At 52.5% G+C, this 12,242-nt stretch overlaps 3 protein-coding genes across 3 annotated transcripts; 1 reads left to right on the top strand and 2 right to left on the bottom strand.

The window, feature by feature from the left end:
• Positions 1-3,155: 3,155 nt before the first annotated feature.
• On the top strand, positions 3,156-5,642 carry FIBRA_05345 (uncharacterized protein; the record flags this gene model as incomplete). Its single annotated transcript, XM_012327114.1, has 1 exon — positions 3,156-5,642. The coding sequence occupies one exon, from the start codon at positions 3,156-3,158 to the stop codon at positions 5,640-5,642; it is 2,487 nt and encodes an 828-aa protein (XP_012182504.1).
• A 229-nt stretch (positions 5,643-5,871) lies between these two features.
• FIBRA_05344 (uncharacterized protein) lies at positions 5,872-9,109 on the bottom strand (the record flags this gene model as incomplete). Its single annotated transcript, XM_012327113.1, has 15 exons — positions 5,872-6,103; positions 6,152-6,283; positions 6,345-6,391; positions 6,453-6,486; positions 6,535-6,562; positions 6,626-6,779; positions 6,850-6,983; positions 7,056-7,179; positions 7,235-7,259; positions 7,335-7,497; positions 7,578-7,758; positions 7,835-7,965; positions 8,389-8,460; positions 8,609-8,743; positions 8,788-9,109. 15 exons carry the CDS (start codon positions 9,107-9,109, stop codon positions 5,872-5,874), a joined length of 1,914 nt encoding a protein of 637 aa, XP_012182503.1.
• A 359-nt stretch (positions 9,110-9,468) lies between these two features.
• On the bottom strand, positions 9,469-11,105 carry FIBRA_05343 (uncharacterized protein; the record flags this gene model as incomplete). Its single annotated transcript, XM_012327112.1, has 4 exons — positions 9,469-10,775; positions 10,841-10,861; positions 10,913-10,962; positions 11,014-11,105. The coding sequence occupies 4 exons, from the start codon at positions 11,103-11,105 to the stop codon at positions 9,469-9,471; spliced, it is 1,470 nt and encodes a 489-aa protein (XP_012182502.1).
• Positions 11,106-12,242: the final 1,137 nt, after the last annotated feature.

Raw genomic sequence — 12,242 nt, 5'->3', positions numbered from 1 at the left:
CGGTTGAAGGCAAACCGCCAACACTCTGTCCATGAGAGTGTCCGCCGTGGTGTTGATAGCCCGTATCATCATACGCATTTGAAGGATGTTGTTGGCCGTACAAACCCTGGCCATATGGAGATTGAGGTTGAACGGAACTTGGAGGCTGCTTCGAAGCGGGTGACGGGGCGGACTGAGGGCCAGGAGGGCCGGGCTGGAAGACGGCCGGATACTTCACGAAAGGTGGCTGCGGTACAGCATAACCGGAGTTGTATGGAGAACCAAAGTATTGGTTTTGAGGGTAAGGCTGATAGTAATAGGGCACGGGGGGTGGGTAGCCTTGTTGAGGACCCTGCCCAGCATTGGGTTGACCATGACTGACATTTTGGGATGACGGATTCAGTTGTTGCGATGGCTGCGAAGCAGATGGAGGCAAGCCGGTAGCGTTGTGCGGTTGTTGTTGACCTCCAGGCAGTCCCTTGATATCGTCATGGCCACTCAATACGTTACGATTCCCAAAGCCCGCAGGGCCGGTGTAGGAATCGTACAGATTGTGCTGATGGTGGATGAATCAATGCCGTTACCGTTACAAAACGAAGTTTTATCTGACTTACCCTTTGATTGTCATTGTAACTGTACTCATTGCCCGTAAATCCACCGAGATGGGAAGCTGGGCCTTGGTGCTGCACCTGTTGGCCGAGTTGACCAAACGCACCATATGGACTATCCTGTGATTGTCCAACAGGTGGCGTAGGCGTGTGGAAGTACGGTGCCGCTTCGGGCTGGCGGAAATAAGATTGAGCGGCTAGGCTTTGTTGCGAGGCCTGTGGGACCGACGGCGAATGCTGTGCCTGGCTCGGAACAGAGTCGAGGTGAGTAGGAAGCCCGTGTTGTATGTATTGGTGATGTTGTGAGTGAATCTGAGGCTGGGGTTGAGTCTGGGTTTGCGCCAGTTGCTGGTTGGCGAGAGACTGCTGGGGAATAGCCTGGGGCTGGTGGGAGAATTGGGACATGGAGGTAGATGCGGGCGTCGGAGAGGGGATGGTAGCCTGGCTGGGAATGGCCGACTGTGAAAGCGATGGTGGCAACGAATGTTGTGGCTGAGAGACGATCTGTGGTTGCTGCTGGGACTGTTGCTGAGACGGCGGTTGAGGTGTACCCTGCTGGAACAGCATAGGGGCTGCAGTCGACACTTGAGTCGAAGGGGTCTGAGTCGAAGGTGTAGGCACAACAGGCACATGGGTCGAAGGCGAGAGCTCGTGTGATGCCGCTGGTTGAGTCGGAGATACAGCGCTCTGCGAAGCAGGTGCTGCATCAGCGGCACTGAGCTCTTGTATACGCAAGGGAGTGATTTCAGGACTGGCAGTATTACAGGTTCAGTGTCATATTCTACGGAGGTTGTTTTGTAACCCACCTGTTACCCTCCAAATCATCGCCTCCGATGCTCAGGCTACCAAATTGCATGCCAAACTTTTCCATAGTCGTGCCATATGTAGAACTCGGCATAACGACGGGTTGATCAGTAGTCTTGAACTTCAGACTCGCGCGAGTAGGGGCAGACAGCTTAGCTTGAACTGAAGGCAGAGTCTTGGAAGGAGCCGGTGGAGTCTCAGATACGACTGCTGGCTGTTGAACCTGCGCGGGCAATGTGGAAGGGGTAGGTTCGGGAACGACTGGGGGTTCTGGTGGCGGTTGCACATTGGGTTCGATCCCATGTACTTCATTTGGAGCATCGGGTGCAACCTGCTCTTTCCACGCGTCATCAGCAGGGGGCTGCGCTGTGATTGAAGGTTCATCATCCCATGTAGGAGGTTGCACCGTCGTCGGTTCTTCCCAACCTTGATGTTCAAGCTCCGGTGATGCTTCTTCCTTCGGAAGAGTCTCAGGCGGCGCTTCTGCAGGTGCAGCAAGTATTGAAGGCGCAGACGCTGGTACAGATGTTGGTGCAGACGCGACAATAGGTGAAAGAGGCGGTGGAGCCGGCTTCTCTTGAGCCCTGGTAAATATGAACAATGTCATCGAGTGTCGGGTACAAAGAAATTACTTACCTTGCGATCTGTGCCCACGAGAGCTTTGAGGTTGCTGGGGTCTTCACAGCTTTATGTGGCGCAATGTGCTGCATTGGCGTAACAGGCGAAGCCGTACCATTGATCGCTGTATCCCCTCCCCATGTTGAGGGTGTACTTGTCCCCCAGCCTGGGGTTACAGAAGAACCAGACTCTGCATGATCAGCAGCACTCCAGCTCCCACCAGCGGCGGATCCCCAGCCAGCAGAATCTTCGGCGAGTTTAGAAACACCGCCGGTAGGGGTGCTGGGGGCGACCACATCAGAAGAAGCTACCTCGTCAGGCCGCTTGGATGAAAGCGCGTCTCCACTCTGTGAGGGCTTAGGTCTGTGGCCATTGGCCTCTTGGTGGCCACCACGAGCAAATGACCCACGGGCGGCACCGCCCCGTCCCATACCACCCCTACCACCACGTCCTCGGCCGCCACGGAACTCACCACGCTCTCCCCTTGGAGGTGCCTCTTTGCCCTGGCCATGCGCAACAGGAGGCGGTTTCTTGTCTTTCTTGCGATTGACCGAGCCCCACTGTTGGGCATGACCTGGGATTGTCCCGGGGTCAGCATGAACTGTGCAGACAAAGTGGCAGGAGATTAACCTTCACTGATCCGCGTGACAGCAAGCTCAACGTCGCCATTTACTTCATTCAGCAGTGACAAGAGGTCTTTATGAAAAGGGATGTCAGTATGAATGCAGAAACAGGCGAGGACGCCCATACCTTCGTTTGACCACGCTGGGAAGAGTTCTTGCAATTGTTGCGCCTTTGGGCGTAATTTGTCAATCGGAGCATCCTGAGCGGGCTGGGATCTGCGAAAGTCGGCGGATTTATACATCAGGAGGGGAGGGGAGGGGAGGGGAGGAACTTTCGTTTTTTTGCACTTGGCCGTGACGAGGAAAACGAGAAGGCGTTGCGAAGACGCGGAGGGTGGCGAGACCTGTCTTAGCGGCACAAAATAAATAAATAATGGCGAATTTGAGTAGTGCAGTGGCGGAGAGGCGCCCATCAATCATTGCCTAGTTACTTCTCATTCCGCCAGTCCGCCTGCTGAAGCCCCCTTTGTCTGTCTCTCGCACCGCTTTCTGTCTTATTCTCCTCCCAGGCCCGTCCAGCCCAATGCCCCCTACAAAGAAGGGCCGGCCCCCGCAGCTCACTCTCGAGCTCAGCGCCGTCAAGCGGCCAGGACAGAGCAATACCATCATTGAGCTCGAGACACCCGTTGAGTTCCCCGTCGACCTCGATGACGAGGATTTGCTCCAGCTTTCGCCACCGTCCTCTGGCTCCTCAGACTCTCCCGTCAACTATCCTCCTCATCTAGAGGTGGACCCGGATGCAAATTCGGATGACATTTCCAAGGATTTTGAGGCACTGGAACGCTTGCGCCGGAGCGTCCGCCAAAACCTCCGTCTACGACCCCTCCGTTCAGCCTCGTCGTCCGTGCGTAGTTCCGCGTCGTCGTCTTTGCATACGAAGCTGTCCTCGCCTCCCTACACTCCTTGGTCGGATGCGTCCGAGCGTCGATCCCCCAGCCCTACCGATAGCATAAGCCCCGCGAGTGTCTATTTTACCCCCATCTCCGAGCTTCGAGCTACTCCTTTGAGTGCATTCCACGTAGATGGTGACAGATGGAGGCTCTCCGCTATTGAGGCGTCTCATTCGCAACCTTTACAAGGACTTGATCCTGCTGTGCTTGTTGCTCGTCTCTCCGCCCCAGCTCGCCCTTTGCTGATTGACACACGACAAGTTGGGTCATATTTGGCGAGTCGCTTGGAAAGAAGTATCAACATGGCCATTCCATCCCTCATCTTGAAGAGATGTCGCAAACCTAATGGCGGATTTCAGGATTTAGACGCCCTGCGCCAGTACATCACGACGGAAGATGGAAAACATATTTGGGATGACATGCTTAGCAGTGGGGATTGGGATGGTGACGTGATTGTATACGATGAAATTATGGACCCGAAAGACAGATCAAACACACAGGTGACGGCATGGGCCTTATTACCCGTCGTCCACCCCCTCCTAGATCATGGCGGTGCAGACTATCTCGAGGGCGGTTTCGCGGCCGCACGGCGGCATCCATACTTGAAGCAATTGATCGTTTCAGATGAAATGCCAGACAACATGTCCCGGGAGGACGACTCTGTTCAAAATAAAAAGACCGGCGGGCTGTTCCAGCTCGATATAACCTCAGCAGGTCGTCCAAGGAACTTACCCGAGGTAGAACATCCCCTCGTCTCTCCAGCACCTATCATGCCGTCCGCAATTCATTCATGGCACGTTAGTGGTGATTATGCTACTCCCTCTCCTCCTCCATCTCAGACGGGATTTTCTCGTCCTCCCCCGCCACGGAGACCAAGTATTCCAACACTCGGACGAATTGATACCTCCTCTACGGAACGTCTAAACGCTGGAATGCCTAAACTGCAAGTCCGCACGGCACCAACGAAGGCGGCCGCACTCTCTGCACCCCTTTTGCACACTAGTAATTCTTCCTCACTTCACCCTCCACCATCCTCATCTCATCTCTCCCTGAATTTCCCAAACTATTCACCACCAGGTTCTGTGGGTCTACTGTCTCCTGGTCTAAAGTCTCCAAGCGACTTTTATCCTCCACCCTCTCCATCTGTTGCGAATTACAGCATGCCGCACACTCCGACTACGCCAATGCCTCGCTCATCATCAACTGCGCGCCCTGATTCATCACAACCGCCTACAACCGAAGAGGACCCGTACCCCATATTTACCGTCTCCACTATACTCCCGAATTTCCTGTTTCTAGGTCCTGAACTCACCGCGGATGAACATGTCGAGGAGCTTCTATCGCTAGGCGTTAAGAGAATCTTGAATCTTGCTGCTGAATGTGATGACGACCATGGATTGTGTCTCCGCGAGAAGTTCGAGCGATACGTCCGAATACCTATGCGAGATACTGTCGAAGAGGATAATATTACGCGGGGGGTCCGGGATGTCTGTGACTTACTAGGTATCTGCAAGTTATTCCCATGTGGCTCCATATCTTACCTGATATCGTTCGCAGATGATGCGCGCCTGCACTCGGCTCCAACATACGTCCACTGTAAAGCGGGAAAGTCACGCTCTGTGACAGCCGTTATGGCATATCTCATACATGCCAATCACTGGACACTGTCGAAAGCGTATGCATTTGTCCTTGAGCGACGGAAAGGCATATCGCCCAACATTGGCTTTGTCTCTGAGCTCATGTCATTCGAGGAGCAGGAGCTAGGCGGTAAGTCTGTAGGGGTTGTAAAATCCGCGCCGGGCGGCGACCAGGAGAGCGAGGAAGGCGTCTCTGCGGGGTCTAATAGCGGCTCCAACTATCAGGTGGCTGCGCGAGGGAGACGCCCTCAGCATTCCCGGGAAAGTCTTCCGCCCCTGCTGACGCGAGAACATTCTTTCAACATTGTTTCTGCGCCGACCGCGGAGGACACTGCCGCACTAGGCGATTTTGGGCAGGAAATGGAGATCAAAGACGCGACAGGTCGTTACCGGCATGTTCGCAGGGCACCGGTCGATGAAGCGACGTTACAGCCTATGCGACGTGTCAGCAAAGCGGGATTGGAGAGTTCTGCATATGCATAGCCCAGGCCATTTTTTCATCGTCCATTTCGTTTATAGCATTCATCCCAGCACACTCACTCTTTCAGCACTCTCCCGCATTACTTGCTATCTTATTCTTTATTGTTGGCGCGGACAAGGATACACACCATAGCATATACACATCCACTCATTAGATAGTCTTGTGTATGAGTATTTTAACGAGCACGCAGTATATCCCACGCACAAATCCTTGATTGGGATTTTATGAATATTATACCCCGCCGTACATAATTTGACCGCCGATTACAGTCGCCATCACCTTCGTCGTCAAGATGTCCGCCAAAGGTGTCTCCAACTGCATAAAGTCTTTGTCCAAGACTACAAAGTCAGCCTTCTTCCCAGCAGTCAAGGAACCAAGTTTCTCTTCCGCAAAGGACGCGTACGCTGCGTCATAAGTCATTCCTTTCAGAGCCTGTGCTCGGGAGAGGCTCTCCGAGGGATACCTATGTTGCGTTAGATAAAATGGTACCTCTTTCAATGTGTAGACGCACCAGCCACCGGAGCCATGGGGACTATTTCCCTCCACGTCTAGCCGCGAGACAGCCGCATAAAATGTAAGGAGCGGGTTTATCCCTTCCACCGGGAAGTCGGAGCCGAGAGGCAATACGTTGTCTCGTGATGACCTACTCAGCGCAAGCAAGCATCACTCCTGGTACCTTGAGAGCCGCGTGGCGCCGAACATACCTCAGAAATGTCTGATATGCGTACGCGCCCTTGATCCTGCTGGGGCCCTGCACCGATCCGGACAACGTCAATCAGGCAGCGCCTCTAGATGTATGACGGTAAACTCACAAGTCGACTCTCCGCATACCACATGTCGCTCGTTCTAACCCAGTGGTTACTATCATGCACAGCCATGGTGAGATGAACTTACGCATGTGTGGGTTGCACGCTTGTTATAACTTTATTATATAGAAAATTATCAGCACCTCGCGGAAGGCTGCCAATATCGCCTAGGCGCTCACCCCCGAGTCTTCCAGCTCTGCCCAGGTCCTCCAGCTGCATAATCTGGGCGTGCTCAATGCGTGGCCTCCTGTTGTGTGATACGTTGTCTTGGATGAGGTCTTCGAAGATGTCTAGCACGGCCTTGTTGGCACGGTCGCCAATGCAGTGGATGTTCTATCATTGACAAGAAATATTCCGGATGAGGACATGCTTGCGAGAGATGAATGGGCAGCGCTGCACGTACAACACCCCATCCGTCATTCCAGAACCGAGACATCGTCTCGCGCAACGCTTCTTCAGTGCTACGCATTAATCCACAGGTCTCAGGTTTATCCGAATATGGCTCAAGCAGCGCAGCACCCCACGAACCCAGTGCTCCTGAATATCGGCGTTAGCAACATACCGATGATTTGATGGCTTGGAAGAGCCCTCGGATCTCAAAATACTCACCGTCGGTGAATAATTTGACGCTCTGGAGGTTAAGCTTGCCGTCTTCGCCGTAATCTTCTAGTTTCTCAAAGCGGCTTCCCCAATACTCCGCCTCTCCTTCGTGGGCCATCGCATATACCCTTATCTACGACATGTTATCAGGATATCCGTCAAGACCGGCCGTGCGAAAAATAAATCACTTTGAGTCTACCTTCTTCTGCCATTCTAAGGATAGTGCGGATCACGGAAAATAATATGTCAGCGACCGACAACTTCGGGAGAAGGACAAGAGGAACGGACCGCTTGAATACCTTCAACATTTCGATGCTGACCGCAGCATCATGCACACTTGTCAGCCCAACCGCGAGGACATCATTGATTGCCCATTCCAGATGTTCCTCCATCTCATCTTGTGTTGGCGGGGGAACAGGTACAAGGGACATAGCTGCATCGAGAAATACGCCTGGGAGCGATCACGACACAAATTAGCATCTTGCTGTCGTACTGATTCAATGAAAGTAAACTGGTCGGAAACAAAGTCACCTGTAGGGTCGCCCTTCTCATCAGTCACGACCTCACCGCCCTCTACATCAGGCCAACTTCCTCCGGGAATATTCGCCATGGTCAGCTCAAGTGCTCGTGTAGACACCCACAACGCATGGCCGTCGACTCGAGATAGAGCAAGGGAACGATTAGCGAGCAGTGCGCGAGACTCCAGATCGTCCTGTCGCAGTGAAATTATATCCCCATTGAGGAGCCGTTTGTCATAATGTCATCTCGGTCGTAAGAATCCAACTTACTTTTGTTGGAAAACCGCCTTTCCAGTCTTTCCAGCGTGTCTGATCCCACCCAAATCCCGTTATCCAATGTTCCGAGTCATCGGACGCAGTCGGATGCGATGCAGCGTAGTCTTCAATGCGGTCAAGAACATCTTATATGGTGAATCAGAAAACGTCAGAAACGCACGTAAAGCAAAGAGTCAGAAAGCTGATGGCAAGGGATGACTTCAGACAGCATACATCAAAGCCTGGGTCATATTTGAAAATCTTCCACTAGACGAATGAGACTCGGCATGTGTTCAGGCTGTCAGCATGCCTCACCCATAATATATCGCCCCTTTTATACTCTTATTCCGCGCTATATAGTGCGATTAAGTGAGAACTTGAAACGAGACATATTGACGAAATATTGTCCCGTTTCTTTATTACAGTAACAGGGACTAACTTAAATTGGGCCTTAGCGCCTCACTCGGCCATGAGTAATAATTCAAGAAAGAGATAAGGGGTAGCAAAGCTCAACGATACAAATATGTGCAGGAACCTCGAGACACCCGGACTGACATGAAATCACTCACCTTCTATAGTCTCTGCACCCTCAAGGTTGAGCTGCATCTTTTCACCGTACAACATGAGATGTGCGTGTGCATCTGTACATAAAAAGATAACACATAAGTTTCCGTGATGAGTATAAACGACATAATGATAACGAAGTGAATTGGCCAAAACGTGGCTGACTAGCGCGAGCTCCAACAGCCGATGTAGCACATATGACAGGAAGCAAACAGAAGTACGAACCTGCTAACCCAGGCACAACGATGCTTCCCATCGAAGTGTTTACAATAGTAAGTGGCTTCTTTGCCTTCGACTCGCCGCCATAGAATTTGTTGACGAGTTCGTTCTGATACATATCCCAGTAGGTATGGAGCTCATCTGCAAATAAGTAAGCAGCCAGGAAGGTAAATGGGACGACATACCCATGCTTCCAGTAGCCTGGATAGTATCTCCCTTGACCAGGATGCAGTCTACATTCAGCCGATCTTCATCCACAGTATATATCTTCCCATGCTCGGCACATAGTGCATAGGACTCCGGCAATGAGGTCAGATAAGCACGTTTATAAGCAGATTTACGGGAAGCATAGGTTGCCAGGCCGGCAAGCACAGAAGCAACTAGGACAAAGAGGACATGTCGTAAAGTCTCTTGAACGCGATTCTGTTTAGTAGCTGGCGTAGAACCTGCGGTGCTAGAGGATTCAGGAGCAGAGAGCTTTGGAAGGGTATCATTTGGATTTCCCATCGTCCTCTGCGATGTTAGCCAGAGAATGAATGAAGAAAGCGAGAGACAGCAGCTCGGGCACGCTGGTCGAGTCTCGGTGGGCTTTCGCCTCGCGTCGATCGCGACTCGCGAGTCGCGAGTCTTCGGAAACTCCGCGCATCTCGTTTGATCGGCCTGCCCGAACTTACTTAAGCTTTCCGTACTTAGAACCCAATCACCACGCCCAGACCGTTTTGCCACGCAAACATGTACTAGATCAATTCCTGGCTTGTGTCCGATTTCGTGTGTATGTACTGTAGCTCGTAGCAGAAACGACACTGTCGCAAACAACTCTTGTGGAGAACGTAGCATCCACGAACGATCAAGATTCCCTCGCCTATTTACTCACTGCGCGAGACTCGTGAAACAGGAATCTTCCCAGAAGGACTTGCTTCCTCAAATAAGACTGCGGTGAGCGCATGCATCGCAGGCACAGTGAACTCGAAGGTCGCTAGAGAGGGAACATTGCACAGGTCCTCTCGTAATACTCTCCCCAGATCAAGGAGGTCGTACGGGCCGCAGGTCGAGATCAGCACCAGCTTGTCCTCGAGCTTCGGCCCTCCACTGTCCGTGCTTGCGGTACGAAGTAGGTCCTGGAGATATTTGATCTGCCACTGACCCTTGTCCAACCCATTTCTGACAGCAAACACAACCGCTTCGGCGCCAACAACCCGCTCCAGGCTCCCTGTATCCCAGCCGTCTTCAGGTGCATAAACAATGTGGTATACTTGAACCCTGAGCGCCATGGCTGCAGAAAGCGCTTCGTATGAAGGGCCTGCCGTGTTGCGTACCAGAGACCGCACGCATCCCTGGCCGTCTTTCACTGAGAGAACGCGAGGCGTGCCTTCCGAATCATCGACCGCGAGATTGATGCTTTCCATTCGGGGGGTCAAGAGCACTACATGTCCGGTGCGACGTAGCGGGAGCACGGTCTGGCCGGGATTGAGGGGTCTAAACAGCGCCACAGAACGCGCGTATGCCTCCTTGCTCAGTTCCGCATGTTCCTTCTTCATGAACATCAACGTATCTGAGCTGAGTTCCCGAGATTGAGCTGCGAGTACGCTGTCCCAGCTGCCTGCGAAGCTATCTTTCATTCGTGCAATTCTCTCCCCGCTGGCCCGCAAGGCATCCATGTCCAACCGACCCTGTTTCACCGCCTCGTACGTGGCTTTCAGCGCGCCGAGGTGCCTATCAAATCGATGGCATACCATGACGATGTCCGCGCCAGCTTCCAAGGCACGAACTGCGCCCTCTGGCACACCTCCGTCCATTGCGCTTACTGCCTCCATTTCCAAACAATCCGTCACGACCACTCCATCATACCCCAACTTTTCTCGGAGGAGCCCCGTTGTGATCGCACGCGAGAGCGAGCAAGGGGTCTCATCTCCAGTCACGTTGGGAAGGGCCATGTGGCCGGTCATGATGCTCGCAATGGAACTGTCGCCGCCTGTGGGGGAAATGACTGCATGAAACGGGGGAAGTTCGGTAGCTGCGAGAGACTCAGACGTGGAAAGAATACGGGGAAGTCCCAGATGCGAATCGATATGCGTGTTCCCGTGCCCCGGAAAATGCTTCGCGGACGGCGCAACACCTGCAGCTGTGAGCCCTCGGGTTACTGCTTGAACATACCGAGCGACCTCATTCGGGTCTAACAGGGATCCATAAGGGTTATTTATCGTATAATCCGCTCGCATCTGCAGCCTTGGCACTTACTGTCTCCGAACGAGCGAACGCCTGCATCGCATTCATGAGACATAATATATACGCCATTGAGCCACCACTGACCTATGACAGGATTACGAGGGTCGGAATTCACATCCGCTACCGGACTAAAACTGCCTAGATCATGAGTGACCAGATATTTCATACAGGTGTACAAGACTTACGCCCAATTGATGCCAGCTAATTTCAATTCCTTGCCCGTGGCAGAAGAGACTCTTTCCGCTAGATCTACAGAGCCTGTCGCAGCAAGAGCCATGGCGCCTGGGCTGCAGCATATGTCGGTCAGTCAGTCTGATCACAGACTAAGCACAACTCGCAATTGTGTCCCAGCGTCGTGGTGAGCGGACGAGCTGAAGGCCGAGACGAGTCCTGGACAAACGCATGAGTACCTTGCGAAATGGATGTAGCATAAGATAGTTCACCATTCTCCTGATCGATTCCGATCATAAGCGGGCGTATATGTCCCGCATCTTTCGCGATGCATTGAAGCTCAGCGACGAGTGAGCGCACTTGCGCGATGCCTGCCAAACGCATAGCTCTAGTGGATGACGGGGTAACAATTCGGTAGGCAGCGTACTTCTTACATTACGTTTCATGATGATTACATTGCTAGCGACAGTCATGGTAGACGAGGATGAGTGTGTGATTGTCCGATCCATAAGACGGTGCTCACCCCAGGAAGTAGTCACGTATGAGAGTACGGATGTCCTCGGAGACCTCATTTCCATGAAAGCCAAAAACAAAATGCTGCACGTAGGAATAGTATGTAAGGCTGCTGAAGACTCAGAGGAAATGCACCATGATCATGCCTGCCCAATCGTGCGCTTGATATTCTCTAGCGATTGGACCATATCTTCCAATTCCGACGAGTGATTTTCCGACATTTCATTAATTTCCATGGCGAATACGCAGTAGCTGAAGCTTCAAATACAGATCTAAGTGCAGAAACTGCCAATGAGCTGCCGCCTCAAGCGCCATTAGACGCCCGACGAGTGACTGACGTCACAATTTGAAGGATGAGGGTAACCACGTTACTCTTCCCGTATTATGATCCTCCGAAACAAGTGAGCATACAATATCACCATTCATTGTCAGTAATCCATTGGTTTCCTTGATTTCGAACCAAAATCTTCCCCTGGTCAACTTGATCCTCACTCCGTCTTTGATGGCCTGTTCATGCCCCTTCGGACGATACACCGGCAGACCAGAGCTACTACCTCTTATATTTGCGCCTCGCTTCCACAGCCAACCTGGGGCAAGAATCTGCAATTGACAATTTTTCCAAAGATCTTTTGTGCGTGGTTGGGTCCAAAACAGCGTAGCAATCTCAGGCTACACTCCCGGTACCCCACACCTCTGACCATCTGTGGCGACTCGTCGCGATCGGCTCAGC

The sequence above is a fragment of the Fibroporia radiculosa genome, assembly GCF_000313525.1.
Source record: "Fibroporia radiculosa TFFH 294 genomic supercontigs, scaffold4276, whole genome shotgun sequence".
NCBI classification, from domain to species: Eukaryota; Fungi; Basidiomycota; class Agaricomycetes; order Polyporales; family Fibroporiaceae; genus Fibroporia; species Fibroporia radiculosa.
This window is presented reverse-complemented; position numbering and strand designations above follow the sequence as displayed.